This window comes from Danio aesculapii, chromosome 25 (assembly GCF_903798145.1).
Source record: "Danio aesculapii chromosome 25, fDanAes4.1, whole genome shotgun sequence".
Lineage (NCBI taxonomy): Eukaryota > Metazoa > Chordata > Actinopteri > Cypriniformes > Danionidae > Danio > Danio aesculapii.
The window spans coordinates 16,876,482-16,890,961 of record NC_079459.1 but is presented as its reverse complement, the minus strand read 5'-3'; the positions used below and the strand labels follow the sequence as shown (position 1 = coordinate 16,890,961).

Here is a 14,480-nt window from a genome sequence, read left to right as displayed (position 1 = left end):
CAGGATTCCAGCAATAACAATTCGGTTTCCACACTAGATGTGTCAAGACAAACATTTAAATACCAGAAATTCAGAAGTGCAGATAAGAGCATTGCACACCAAACAATATGGTTTATAATCTAATTAATATATTGAACCTCTTTAACATTATTAAAAGTATTTGCTGAGTGACTGTTGTTGGTTTGTATTGAGTAACGCTTCCAACTTTCTTTTTCAAAGTATATTTGCCATATATGTTATTTTATTTTAAAGACCTGAGGTGAACTATCTGCTGCCATTTTCACTTTGGCTATAAAATATCACATAAATCACATATATAATGTCACATATTTCATATATCACATATGGTATTAAAACAAACTAATATAATAGCATTTACCACTGTATCAAGCATATAATCAGCACCTGAGGGGATCATTGTCATAGTTTGTGCAGTTGTTCAGCCAATTTTTGCATGCCGCGGACAGTTACAACAAAGACTACTTTTAATATGGAACGTTATATTGCGTCGTAGCATGGTGTCACATGTAGTTAGGACATGGTTTTACTTGTTTCCATCATTTTTCTTAATTTATTGTGTTTTACAGACAAAGATTTGAAACTAATAAGGGATGTGTTGAAAATGAGATGACAGAATGTTCACTTTTGTGTAAACAATCACTTTAAAATGGCTCTTCTAGGTGGCCTGTTAGGTTAACTGGACATCCTTCACTTGTCACAAACCTGCAATCTAAAAAAGATGGTTCTTTAAAGGTTATTTGCATAATTCCATTTAGAGCCTTATTGTCCCCAAAAACATTTTTGGCGTGAACTGTCCCTTTAACAAACCCATCCCATGGGTTGCATATATTTTTAAACGTATAAAACTATTAACAAGATTTGAAATTTGAAAACAAACACATCAAAATCAGAGATCACTCTTAAATAATTACTATTGTTAATCTGTAGACAATTTCTTAAATGATATGTTCAACCTGTGCCTGAAATATTCGGACAGCAGGTTGACTAGATGAAGAGCAAAAGGTTGAGGCTTTCAGCATCAGCAAGAAAAGCTCCAAATCTTTGATTTCTGCAAAAACTCATTAAAGTGCCCCCAAATAGCTGATCATCCACAAAAGGCAGGAAAATATGGGAATCTCAATTGGCAATCTGTATATTTTGCTTGACATTAGGTTATTTTTGTTAAGGTATTAAAGGGATAGTTCATCCAAATATGATTTTTCGTCTATTTACTCTCACTTAAGTGGTTCTAAACCTTTATGTTTTTCTTTATTCTGTTTTGCACACAAAAAATATTTTGAAATATGTTGGAAACTAAGGTAACCATTGACTTCCATTGGAAAAACAACCTCTTTAAAATCAAATGGAAACCGGTTTCCAACATTTCTTCAAAACATGTTTTTTTTTTTTAACAGAAGACTTAAACAGGTTTGGAACAACTAAAAGGTGAATAATGACAGAATAAAAAATTGGGGGTGAACTATTGCTTTAACTTATAGCTTCTAATCAACTTCTTGAAGACAAATATGAACAGCAGCTTCTGAACACAGCTGATTAAATAATAATCCTACTGGAGCTGACATCACGAGCCAGCGATATTATAGATTTACAGTTCAACTTTAAGCTGGAATGTTTATGCTATTCATGTTGAATGTGTAAGTCATAAAGATCTCAAAAACACAATGTTCACCAACAAACCTGCTGCACGGGTCAAAGAAAAAGGGGGCTTTCAAGCAGAACAATAAAAGACAGCTTTAATATTTGTTCATTAGAATATTTCCCTCTGAGCAAAGGATGAATGACTTTACACACCCAATAATATTGTTACGCATCTTTAGAACAAGAATCTTTTAAGCGAAATCAAAATACTGATTGGCGGTTTTTTGGATTTTATCAAAATCATTAAGAGATAGCTCACCCAAAATTAAAACATCCTACACACATTCAAGTGGTTCTAAACTTCTATGAATGTCTTTCTTCTGTTAAACATAAACAAGATATTTTGAAGAATGCTGGAGAAGAGCTGCCATTGACATCAATAGTAGAAACATAAAAAAACTCTATTGAAGTCAATGATTGTTTTTTCCAACAATCTATATTATAATTTCCTTTGAGTTCAAAGGAAGAAACTCAAAAAGATTTGGTGCTCAAACCAAGTGCATTTAGAAAGCCTTACATTTTTTTTCAATTATTCTTGAGTTTCCTTATTAATAATAAGTGTAATTAAATTAACAAAATTACTTCAATTAGGATTTACAATAAAACTAAGGGCACTAAATACCATTGTTTCATACAATTATTGTAATTTTAACCAATGCATATTCACAATAAATTAATGTAAATAGAAGTTAAATAATTGTAATGCATTTTACATAGAAAAAGGCACATGCCGCCTTATTTAAAATCACCTGAACAAACACTGCGAACTGTGACAAGATTTCCTAAGCGTTAAATACGAACTAGGATGCTAAATTGACAAAATTTTACTATAATCTTGACCAAGTTGGTCAGACAAATTTGGTATGGACTGGCAAAAAGCTGCTAATCAAGTACAAGTACGATCGTTACACGAGTTAAATGAACATCACATAAACCAAATATTAAGTTAGAAATGCATATATAAAATTGACTAAACTTTTTTGGCAACATTTTTCCCACATCATGAAAACAATTCTCAATTAATTACAAGTTGAGGAATAATTCTGTATCAATAACCTTTATTTAAATAGCTTTGTATTTAAATCTTTCAAGTGACCAACAATATGAATGTTTAGTGGCATTCACAACTGTCAGAAAGCAGCATAACGACATATTAACATTACACCTTGACAACACTGATCTTACAAGTGAAAAAAAAGTTGAGCTATTCTCTAAAATACAATGTGTAAATTCATTTAAGTTATTATTAACTTTAATATTTAAAATCCCTTAATGATTATGTTAAGTTTGGGTTACCTAAGTTTTTCAAGTGCAACATTACAGTCAAATCTGAGGTATAAATAATAAAGTTGGTTGCTGGTATTGAGGTTGGCAGTATTCTCTTTTCACCCTTGATTTTACAGGCTGCAGTCCATCATATTTTCTGGCCAGTACTGGTCCTGTAAATAGTGTTTGAGGGAGTTGTTGGGAAACTGTTGGGATTGATCAGCGTTTGAATCCTGGCACAGGATGTTGTTCTCCCACTGGTCCTCCACCAGTTTGTACAGGTCTAGAGCAGAAAGAGCGTCTTCAACAGAACAATGCCCCTGTCTGTCAACCTGAAGGAAAACATATAGTCCACATGAATTATCAAATACTGATAAAAGAGCTTGACTTCTTTAAAACAATACAAAAAGAGAAGAGCCTATTTTGCTCACAAAGAATGAATTTACTTGATTCAAAAATAATTGTTTTAAAATTGTAAATAATTACAATCTAAAATAACGGTTTTAGATTAAACTGTTATTCTTTGGATTGAAAGGTTGAAATTTCAGCAACACTATTCCACTAATATAGTAGTTTGAAATAATGAAAAAGTTTAAGAAATAATATAGAGAACTTAGTCTGTAAAATTACAGAAAATGTTCTGGCAGCTTATTACGAGGTTTTTGTAGTGTAATATATAAAACCAACCCAGAAGATTATCACTTTAAACTATTAAAAATGTTGATAAAAGTCACTTTTCAAACCTTTTTTAAGGTTAAAAAGACGTTGGAAGATAAAGATCCCACAATGCAGTTCAAAAGCATAAATAAAGCAGAGAAAAATAAAAACATAAAAAATACAAATTTCCAAATATTTTTTAGTGTACTATGATCAGTTATTAATGCTTTATTATTAAAACATTTTATTTTTCCCAGTTTTTTTTCGAATGTGTGATACATACTACTATTTTAAAAGAAAGTTTAAAAAAGCATTTATTTGAAATAAATGACACTTGAATGACCTTGATGAATAAGTAAATAACATTTTGAATGATACCATATCAGTTTCCACACAAATATGAAACATCCCATCAACACTGATAATAATAGAAATACATTTTATAATAAATAAATCTTATAATAGAAATAACTTTAATATTGAATAAATAAAATAATGTGACGCTTACGACTTGAGTCACAATGCTGAATCTTTCAGCTTTAAAATAAATAAAACTTGAAACTAATCAATATATAATTACACTAATAGAATAAATACAATCAGAACCACTCAAATAAACAAACAACTAATTTACATTCGACTTCTGACATTATAAGATGATAGAAATTCTAAAACGTTTTTCTAGCAGAACTTTACCGAATAGTTCTATAATTAAGTCCAATTAAATTGTAATAATATTTCACAATTTTACTGTATTTGATCAAATAAATGGAGCCTTGGTCAGCAGAATGTGCTTCTTTAGATGTTCTGCCAGACAATAATACCTGTATGGTCCTATTGAGAAGCTTCTGTGCCAGCTTCTTCAGAGAGATGTTACAATTCTGGTTAGCATCATACAGCTGTCGCAGTAAGACACAAGAGCAGGTATCTCTGATCATATGTGGCTGGATGGAGATGTAGAGAACATTTAAGTCATGATACAAGGCATGGCCAATAATAATCTTCCCTTTGAGGATCTTGAGAATCTGGCGGTGAAAAAAAAAGGTGTTATTTCAGAAATGTTATATGAACAATAGCAGATTAAATTTATTAACAACTACATTTTAAAACTTTAAATGACAAACTAATTAGTTTATCAAACATACTTTGGCATTAAGCATAATTACAAAAATAATGCTAATTGTATTTTTTAAAGCAGAATTCCCCAAAAGCTTTTTTTTTTCAAAGACAAAATACTTTTATTGTGAATATTTCTTTTTTTGTACAATATATTTATTACTTTTTTTCAATTTGCATATCACAACAGATTACACAATTACAGAATAATAATCATGAAGGCACAGCAAACTTTTTACCCCCCATTCTCCCTCCCAACAACCCATTCCCTTAAAAAAATATTAATAATAATAATAAATAAATAAAAATAAATAAACAAATAAATAAATATAATAAAAAAGAGGGGAAAAAAAAGGGGGGGGGGGTATGTTTAAATCAGGTAGAGAGTGTTTCCTGAGTGTGTTTAGACCATGATACTTCCCATATTCCTAAGCTTGTTCTTGTTGTAGTAGACTGTCAAAAATTTTAATAAAATCCAACTCTAAAATTAACTCTAGAGTAAATAACACAGATAAGCTAATAACACCTCTGAATTTACAGAAACTACTTTTGGGAATTTTTTTTTTCAATTGTATCATTTCATTTATAAAAAACAAACATTATATATTATACACAAAATAAATACAATAGTAATTGACTATTTACTGTGAATAATAAATTTATATAAATCATAACACTAACTGAGCAGGCAAAAAAGAAGAGCCATTAAAATGAGTTATTATAAATAAATAAATATTAAAAACTACACACATATACATAAAAAAATATATATATTTCTTTTTATTTGTACAATTAAAAATAAATATATATAAAATAATTGATAATTATAATTATTAAATAATTACACTAATAATCATCAATTATTTTGATAGTTGGACCACTAAAAACATTGGAATAGCAAGTAAATAAATGGATCCAGTGTTATACCAAATGTATTTCTTAAAACATGTTCAAATCTACTACATGAATCACCTGAAACCAAAAATAATACTTAATGCATAAAGTGAAGTGGCCTCACCTCATTCTGAGCATGCTCAAAAGGCACTGCTTGTCTTAAATGATGACTCCTAATGCCGCTCCATCTTGTGCGATAGTCAGTGACTGGATTCTGAGGTAAAATATAACTATCATACAACACACTGCCATAATAATCAACAATACTACAGCGTGCCACTTCACTATGCCGACCTCCAGGCCCAGTGCCGACCATCTCACAGTCCATTGCTACGATCTTGGAGTGATCTATTCTCAAACACGGTGAACTCCTGCCACTAGTGGGCGGACTACTTTCAGAAGAAAAACCACTATCCACCTCCCATGATTCTCCAGGCAGTGCGTGATGGGCTATTCTAGGCCTTTTGAACTGTATATTATTTGACTCTTCAGATACAAAACCTGAAGTACTTCCAATTTTAATACACTCCGTCTTGTTGTCCAGAAGCTTTCGTTTCTGTCCTCTTTTCTGATCACAGGATGTCTCTTGGATTTCCATAGCATGATTCTTCTTTTTGTTTTTTTTCTTTCGTTTACATCTTTTATTCTGATGGGAAATAGTGGATGTTTCTTTGACAGAGGCTGGTGTGTGGATATTTTGGTGTTTCCAGAGTAAATTAGACATGTTGTCGGCAAGTAGGTTTACATCTGTTGACAAAAAGAAAATAAAGCAAATGTCGTCAACTGGCAGTTGTTGATGCTGTAAAAAAATATCTGTTTTGAGCAGGGGTGCACAAACTTTTTCCTATAAAGGGCCAAAAAGCAAACTTAATTGAGGGCTGAGGGCAGAATGTATACCAAAGTGTATATATTAACTTTGACATGGGAAGTTTCCTAATTTATTTTGTAATGTTTAACAATAACTAGATCATATTAACTATTGCAGTGAACTTATTACAGTAAAAAGATAATCCAATTTATAACACAATGAAGTTCCTTTACCTTTATTTACCTCTATCTGTCAGGTGACAGTATTTACATTTTAGAAGTCTGATTCATTTATAACATTTAATTGAAACATTTAATTTCAGTTGGCTTTTTTTATATCTCAGCAATAAAACAAAGAAACAAAAGATTACGTTAAATTTGAAAAGACAATCTCTGTCAAAGGCATTTTTGAACAACTAAAAGTTGTCAATCAGCTCATCGTTCTCCCTCTCTTCTCAGATGGGATGGTGGGCCAAATCAACAGTTACCATGGGCCAACTTTGGCCCGCGGGCCCTACTTTGAGCAGCTCTGGTTTTGAGTCATAGAAGACAATATTCAGTAAAAGTAATGCAATTAAACAATATACATGCTAAATAAAGCCTGAATATATTTTATTATATAAATTTGAAACTGAAAAATATTTAATTTGTAATTCATATATTTTAAGGGGTTTCATTTTAGAATCAGGAAAACACACTTCCAAACATAAAATAGACTGTAAAGCGAAGTCAAAAGTACGTTATCCCTTATTGAAAGCAATTCTACAGTAATAGTATAGTTATTATTCCAATGACACGTAATGTTTTTTTTAGAAAATAACTAGACAAATACTTTCTTAAAACGATTCTTAAAACGTCCAAATGTATTTGAAAATACACATAAATAAATACATACATACAACGTTATATAAAAATATATCATATTTTTTAACAGTATGGAAAATAATACAGCTGCCAAGTCCTAAGCTAAAATACATTAACAACATCTATACCGATATTACCTTATACACATACAGTATTAATACATTGGACGATATGAAAATCCACGATCAAAATGATCTAAAATAGATCGTTATGTATTTTTCAACAATAATGTCGTGAACAATGATTCTGCATTAGCATTAGCTAGCATAGCTTACCATTTAGCAAATAAACAACACGTTTTTACCTCTTTTTACGTTTGATAACGATACTTGACCCAATTATGATTACGTTATAAACCTTTCCGACAGAAAAGCAGTTGTTAAGAAAGTAGTACTTTATTCGTTTTACTCAATTTCACGTACCTCAATGTACACGTGGACCCGCTGAATGACAGAGCTCTGGGAACATGCCGAGACAAGACCCAAATCTCACCATTTGATTGGCCGGCTCGCTTGGCCAGCTCTGAGATCTGATTGGACAAACCAAATACCAACGACGAGTCACTTCTTCGTATCTTGAAAATATAGAAACAATTAGATTGATCTATTAATAATAATAATTATAAAACAAAAGATTTCGAAAAAAACTATTGTTGATTAAAACAAATAAATACAAATTGATACATTTCAGATTAAAACGTAAAGGCCTAATATATTATATATAATATACTTAAGCTATAAATATTCTTTCAAATAGAGCTCTATTAATTATATATCCCAAGTAATTGTGGTTATTTTTTCTTTGCTTTGACATGAACAAGTTGTCTAAGTTTTTTTAATGTAATAAAATACCCCAGGATCAATTCAGGGCATTGAAGTGCAAGGACTACGTTTTCTGTTTTTTTTTTTTTTATTTGTTTATTACAAGCTTAACGTTATTATTTTATTGCATCTGTGACATCCGGCGGAGGAACAGGAACAACCGACGGGAGCCTCGTCAGCGCTGTTGTGCTGCTGAAGAGACGCCGGAGAGACAAAAAAGGGATGGAGACGAAAAGTTTGGAGCGGGAGCTGGTGGAGGACCAGGATACTTGACTTTTAAGCCTTTTAAGACAACATGTGGTACAGGTGAGTTGAATAAGCTAAATTGGCCAAAGTGTATGTGTGTGAAAGAGAGTGTATGGGTGTTTCCCAGAGTTGGTTTGCAGCTGGAAGGGCATCTGCTGCGTAAAACATATGGTCGATAAATTGGCGGTTTATTTAGCTGTGGCGACCCCGGATTAATAAAGGAACTAATCCAGAAAGAAAATGAATGAATTTCACTACAAAAACTATTGCATGAATAACATTGTTAGTAAATTATTGATATCCGATTCAAACATGCTGAATCATTTAAGAACGAATCACTGTCTCAAGATGCAAACTCTTCAGTTTTGATTGAAACTATAGTTGTTCACAAAAAACTGTAGAACTGTATCAAAACCTGATTAAATTTCAAACCATATTTGAAGAGATAAAATGACAAAAATGGGTTCTGCAAAACTTTTGCAAACAGTTTATATGGGTTTAATTTATTCATTCATTAATTTTCTTGTAGGCTTAGTCCTTTTATTAATCTGGGGTCGCCACAGCAGAATGAACTGCAAACTTATCCAGCTATGTTTTACTCAGCGGATGCCCTTCCAGCTGCAACTCATCACTGGGAAACAACCATACACACTCATTCACACACATACACTACAGACAATTTAGCTTACCCGATTCACCTGTATTGCATGTCTTTAGACTTGTAGGGGAAACGGAGCACCCGGAGGAAATCCACGCAAATGCGGGGAGAACATGCAAACTCCACACAGAAATGCCAAATGACCCAGCCGAGGCTCGAACCAGCGACCTTCTTGCTATGAGGCAACAGCACTACCTACTGCGCCACCGCGTCGAATTAAATTTAGTATTGTTTAACTTTATTTAATTAAATTCAGCCCAAATAAATTGTTTAAAACCTATTAACTTAATAATAATAACTATTAATATTTAGTAAATCTAAGGAATCATCTTTAAACTTATCTTTTCCTTTTTCGATTGAACACAAAATAAGTTATTTCAGTGGTTACAGATTTCCAACATTTTTCAAAAATAAGTAAATAATAAGTAAATGATGACAAAATTTTCCATTTTTGATGAACTATCCATTTCATCTTTCTCTTTCGTAGGACTCAAAAGAACATATTTTTCCATACAATATCTGCGAACAGGAGTTAGAACTTTTTATGTTGCATGCAGGAGCCTGCAAATCATCATGCAAAACAAATGGCCATCACATCCCCGCTAGGTGGCCTTGTCCTTCTACAAACCACAGCTGTTCACTTACACTGATTGGATGGACAAGGGCCAACCTCCCGAAATCACTACTAATCCTCTTAGAGACAACAAAACTCTTACTCGCCCAATCCTCTGCGTGCCTCCACTGCGCCCACCCTTTTCTCCTCTCTCCATCTCCCCTCCCCTCACTTATCGACCCACTGCGTGGAGAGATTGTAATCCAAGTGGATTACGCTGTAAATTGGGTGATGGAGGATTGGATGCTCTGCAAGTGAATTTCAGTTGCAGCAGTTTTGCTTGCCGTTGGTCTGATTTATACATTACAGCCAAGGCTTTTCACCATGGGATTTGGGAAGACACTTTTTAGAAGCCATTCTTTGAAGATGAGATGATGGAGCGCAACTTAAAACATTGATATCATGATTTTGACCAGTAGGAAGAACAAGCTAACGATGACATTAAGTGGATTACTTGGATTATCGGTATCATCCTGAATATGAGAAGCGTTTGTTACTTCAGGCAGCTCACTGGGAGTTTGAGAAGTTTCTGGAAGATCTGAGCATGACGGGGATCAACTTTTTGATTGATGAGGAGTTCAGAAGGGTCCTAAGAGACGTTTAAGACCATCTAGGTCAACATGAATGGAAGCCATTGGATTGAAAATTGGTGTTTATTTGAGGCACTGGAGTAGTAGATTCTCAGACTTCTTCTCATGACTTCATTATACTTTTGTGGCCTTTAAGGATACAGTAGGTGCCAGCATCATGTGTCAAATCAGAAGGTCTTCCTGGGTCACATTTCTGATGGTCTACACAGGCTGGATGTGCATGTTTACTCATGCCCAAATGAAGATTCCACCTGAAACGTAAGTTCTGCATCTAAAACAAGCATTCAATTGATGGGTTTGCAGGTTAAAAGTTGTATTCATAATATTATAATACTGTTTTGTGTTCAGTTTGTTACTGTTTTGTTTCATTCCGTTAATTGTTTAGTAGCTGCTTGTAAGACCAGACAGACTATTTCAGGTCTAATTTAGCACTGTGCTGTCTTCAGTTCCATACGCATTAGCATTTCAAATGAGACAGGAAGAGAAATTGCTCTGAGAGTTGTGTGATCATTTTTAGTAATTCCCTGATTCCCTGAGTTTGTTGAGGTGTAAAATTCAGTTCTCACGAGGCTTGGAAGTCGTTCAGTGGAATAGCAGATGGCAGACAATCTTCAACATACAGTACAGTATAAGCAGCAATGAATATATTTAAAGGTAAAGATGCAAGATAATTTGGTGATAGACAGAATGCATAATTATTTCATGAGCAATTGCTAGCATAAAAATATATGTATAATTATTAACTAGAAATATAATAATTAATTAACCAAAATGAATCTTCTGAAATAACGTTTTTCTTTTGTGGAATATTAAAGAAAGGGTTTTGGACTTGGAAGAGAAATTAGGACAAATAAAATCTGAGATATTCCTTAAAATATGTTACACATTAGGAACAACATGAGATTAAATTTGGGTGAACTGTCCATTTACAGTGTGTTCACATGACAGTAAATTCTACCAGATAAACTGAAATCTTTAAATGTGTTTTTTTTGCACAACATCAGCAATTTTGGGGCCCTGAAAATGCAAAAGTTTTTGAAAATTACACCATTATCGCCTCTCTAAATAAAAAAAACATGGTTTTGTGAAATTGATGACATCATACACTACACATGCTTATTACATATTCATTTTATAGGCATGTGTGAAGGGTTTTTAGTTGATTTTGCAAATAAATGTGAAAAGGGATTTTGTTTTAAAGATTTTTTTTGGTGTTTCGAGGACCCTGAAATTGCAGATTTTTGAAAATCATAGTCTTATTAGTATAATATGCATATATACTATGTGTGTCACGAGTAGTTAACAATAGGGATGGCTTATTTTAAAACACGACATCTTTACGAATTTTTTACTTCGAATGCCAAGTTCCCATGATTTCAGTAAATGATGCTTTGTTACGTCATAACGTTTCGAAAATTCATGATGTTCTCTGTGAACCATCATGTGGATTTATCAAGAGCGCACCTCGACAGCGCAATTGGACACGTATAGAGTTTTTACCTGATCTTCGGTCAGATTTATATATTTACAGCTATTTTATTGAAACATTTGTATTAATATGAATATTAGCTAATAGCCTCCTTTTGGCCTTTTTAGCTTTAACCGTGTCCGCACAAATTGTAAAAGTAGCTTAACAACTATGTTAGATTTACCATGGATTTCTTTTTTTAATATACAGACATTGTCGAATAGTAGGTTAATATCCTGGCTTGAAGTCGCTCTGTTTGCTCTGCTCATACCATTAATAATACCTTCTGGATGCTAGCCAGACACAAGCTAGTTCACAGATGGTCACACAGGCCAGACTCAGAGCACCCTGGAATATCACAAGCAGTACCACATTATTCACATTATCTCATACATTTAGTTTTTATCACATTATGTGTAAAAGTCCAGCTCAGCACGAAACAGCAAGCATATTTCATCACACAAGATTTATTGCTAATAACATGTTTCTTTTTGTTTTGACCCTAATCCCTACATTTTCTTTTAGATTTTTGGGATTTATATAACTGCAACAATTCAACAATGAAATTGCTCTCTTGAATTACCAGTCCACATTAAAAGCATATTATTATGTATTATATTTTAAAGAGCCCATATTATGGGTTTTTGAAAATGCTCTTCCATATAGTGTGTAACACAGTGAAGTGAAATGTCCAGCTAAGGCTTAAATCTGTAAGTGTACAGTGTTTAAAACTATTGATTCATCTATAAAAGAGTCGACTCATAATGCTTCAAACGAGTCGTCTTGATAACGAGTCATTAGGTGTTTCGTGATGACGCGGCTACGAAACACAAGTAGTTGCCGCGCAAACCCGAGAGATTTGAAACCTGCGGCCCCGCCCACTAACAGAAAAAAGCAACAGACACACACACACACACACACAGAGACACATACAGACACCGGTCGAATGAAGTCACGCTGTGCAGATGGATATTATTGACAGTTCACCCAAAGATGAAAGATGAATATTATAAATGGTATGAGCAGAGCAAACAGAGCCTTGAGCCCAGCCTTGAGCAGTTCGAGTGCTTCTGGAAACTACATGCTTACAAAGAAGACTTCATCAGTTTGTTAAAGGAAGGATCAGTATAGACTGTCAGAACATGGATCAGTGCATCATGAATCAGTTTCTTCCCCCATTTCACAAGTGTAAGTACGTGCGATTAAAATTGTTGCCTTGTTTACTCTAGCTTGCAAATGATGTATTTAGTTGTGTTTTGTTACTTGTAACCGTGTGTACTGTATCAGGTTATCTCTTTTTTCTCATATCGCGTGTAAAGCTACGTTGAAATCGCAACGCGTGCCACTTTGTTTACTGATCGTCAGCTGTTCCTACACACATGCAACGGTCAAGTTTCAAAATAGTTCAGCTCAGGTTCGAGGTGAGGTGTCTAAATTGCACCCAGCATGCTGAACTGGCACTCTAGGCATGTATGTCGTGTTCTCTGGGGCGGAGGGTAATGTGTGTGTGTAGCACCGGAGCAAGCTGAACTGCCGCTCTAGGCAAAGGATGATCACGCCGCCCTCAACGCGATGGGGGGGGATGGGAGGCGGAGGTTATTCGCGGATATAACTGAGGACACGGGTGGTGAGGGAGGTGTCGCCGACTTTTATATTGTTGATTAGCAGCTGGGCATTTCACTCTGTCTCGCGCTGAAGCCTGTCAGTATCGTTGACCAATCCCAGCAGGCTGTCATCGGTCCAATCAGCGAAAATTAGCTTCGCGCTGAGGAGGGGTTTGGGAACAAAGGAATCGCTGAACGATTCATATGAGAGTCGCTGGAATAATTAGGTAAAAATAAATGCAGATTATTAGACCATGAAAGTGTTTTTTGACCTTGCATGCATATTAGACTGTTGTTGGAGACCCTTACAACCTAAATATGACCCTATTTCATGTATAATAGGGGCTCTTTAAAGTGGGGCGTCACGGTGGCGCAGTGGGTAGCACGATCGCCTCACAGCAAGAAGGTCGCTAGTTCGAGCCTCGGCTGGGTCAGTTAGCGTTTCTGTGTGGAGTTTGCATGTTTTCCCCATTGGTTTCGTCCGGGTGCTTCGGTTTCCCCAACAGTCCAGACATGCGATACAGGTGGATTGAATAAGCTAAATTGTCTGTAGTGTATGAGTTTGAATACAAGAGTGTATGGGTGTTTCCCAGTGTTGGGTTGCGGCTGGATAGGCTTCTGCTGCGTAAATCCTATACTGGATAAGTTGGCGGTTCATTCCCCTGATTAATAAAGGGAATAAGCCGAAAAGATAATGAATGAATGAATGAATATTTTAAAGTAAACTATTAATGAGATCACAGTTATAAAAATTGGATAATATCAGTGCTACAAGTAGCTTAATTGTTTATGTGGAAATTATACCGTTTTCAGTAATCATTGATTAATACATTGTATAAAATGCTGGGTTCCACAAAATTGATTTGTGTTAGGACAACATAATCCTTTAGGTTAACTTATTAGTTTTTAGAAATTTAAGTTGATTAAACATAAAACAATTAAGTTGTCCCAAAAAACCTCAAGAGTTGTGTTGTTTCAGCTCATTTTAAATGTCATTCAAAGATAATTTTTTTGCAGAAAATACATTTTTTTAATAAAAGTATCAAATTTGCCCGGGGCCAGCATGAAATATGCTTGTGACAGTAAACAGGATCGTTACTGACCCAATTGGGCTAGTACTGCGTTGTCACAAAATTTTCCCTTCCTGCAACTATTTGTCAATTACATGCAAATACAGTCTTAGAATCGAGAAACAGTTTATGCCTTTAAGCCTTTAA

The 14,480-nt window shown here is 34.1% G+C and overlaps 2 protein-coding genes across 2 annotated transcripts in view; one reads left to right on the top strand and one right to left on the bottom strand.

Moving 5' to 3' along the window:
• Window positions 1–2,700: 2,700 nt before the first annotated feature.
• isg20 (interferon stimulated exonuclease gene) lies at window positions 2,701–7,748 on the bottom strand. The gene is made up of 4 exons (XM_056451804.1): window positions 7,686–7,748; window positions 5,717–6,339; window positions 4,407–4,607; window positions 2,701–3,257 (listed from the first exon to the last, which is right to left on the bottom strand). Exons 2-4 carry the CDS (start codon window positions 6,314–6,316, stop codon window positions 3,057–3,059), a joined length of 1,002 nt encoding a protein of 333 aa, XP_056307779.1. The 5' UTR covers window positions 6,317–6,339; window positions 7,686–7,748; the 3' UTR covers window positions 2,701–3,056.
• A 2,070-nt stretch (window positions 7,749–9,818) lies between these two features.
• cacna2d4b (calcium channel, voltage-dependent, alpha 2/delta subunit 4b) overlaps window positions 9,819–14,480 on the top strand; it is a 67,012-nt gene continuing 62,350 nt past the window's right edge. The window contains exon 1 of the mRNA XM_056452319.1: window positions 9,819–10,449. Within this exon, the coding sequence (XP_056308294.1) occupies window positions 10,349–10,449 (101 nt within the window). The 5' untranslated portion in view covers window positions 9,819–10,348. The remainder of the gene's footprint in view (window positions 10,450–14,480) is intronic.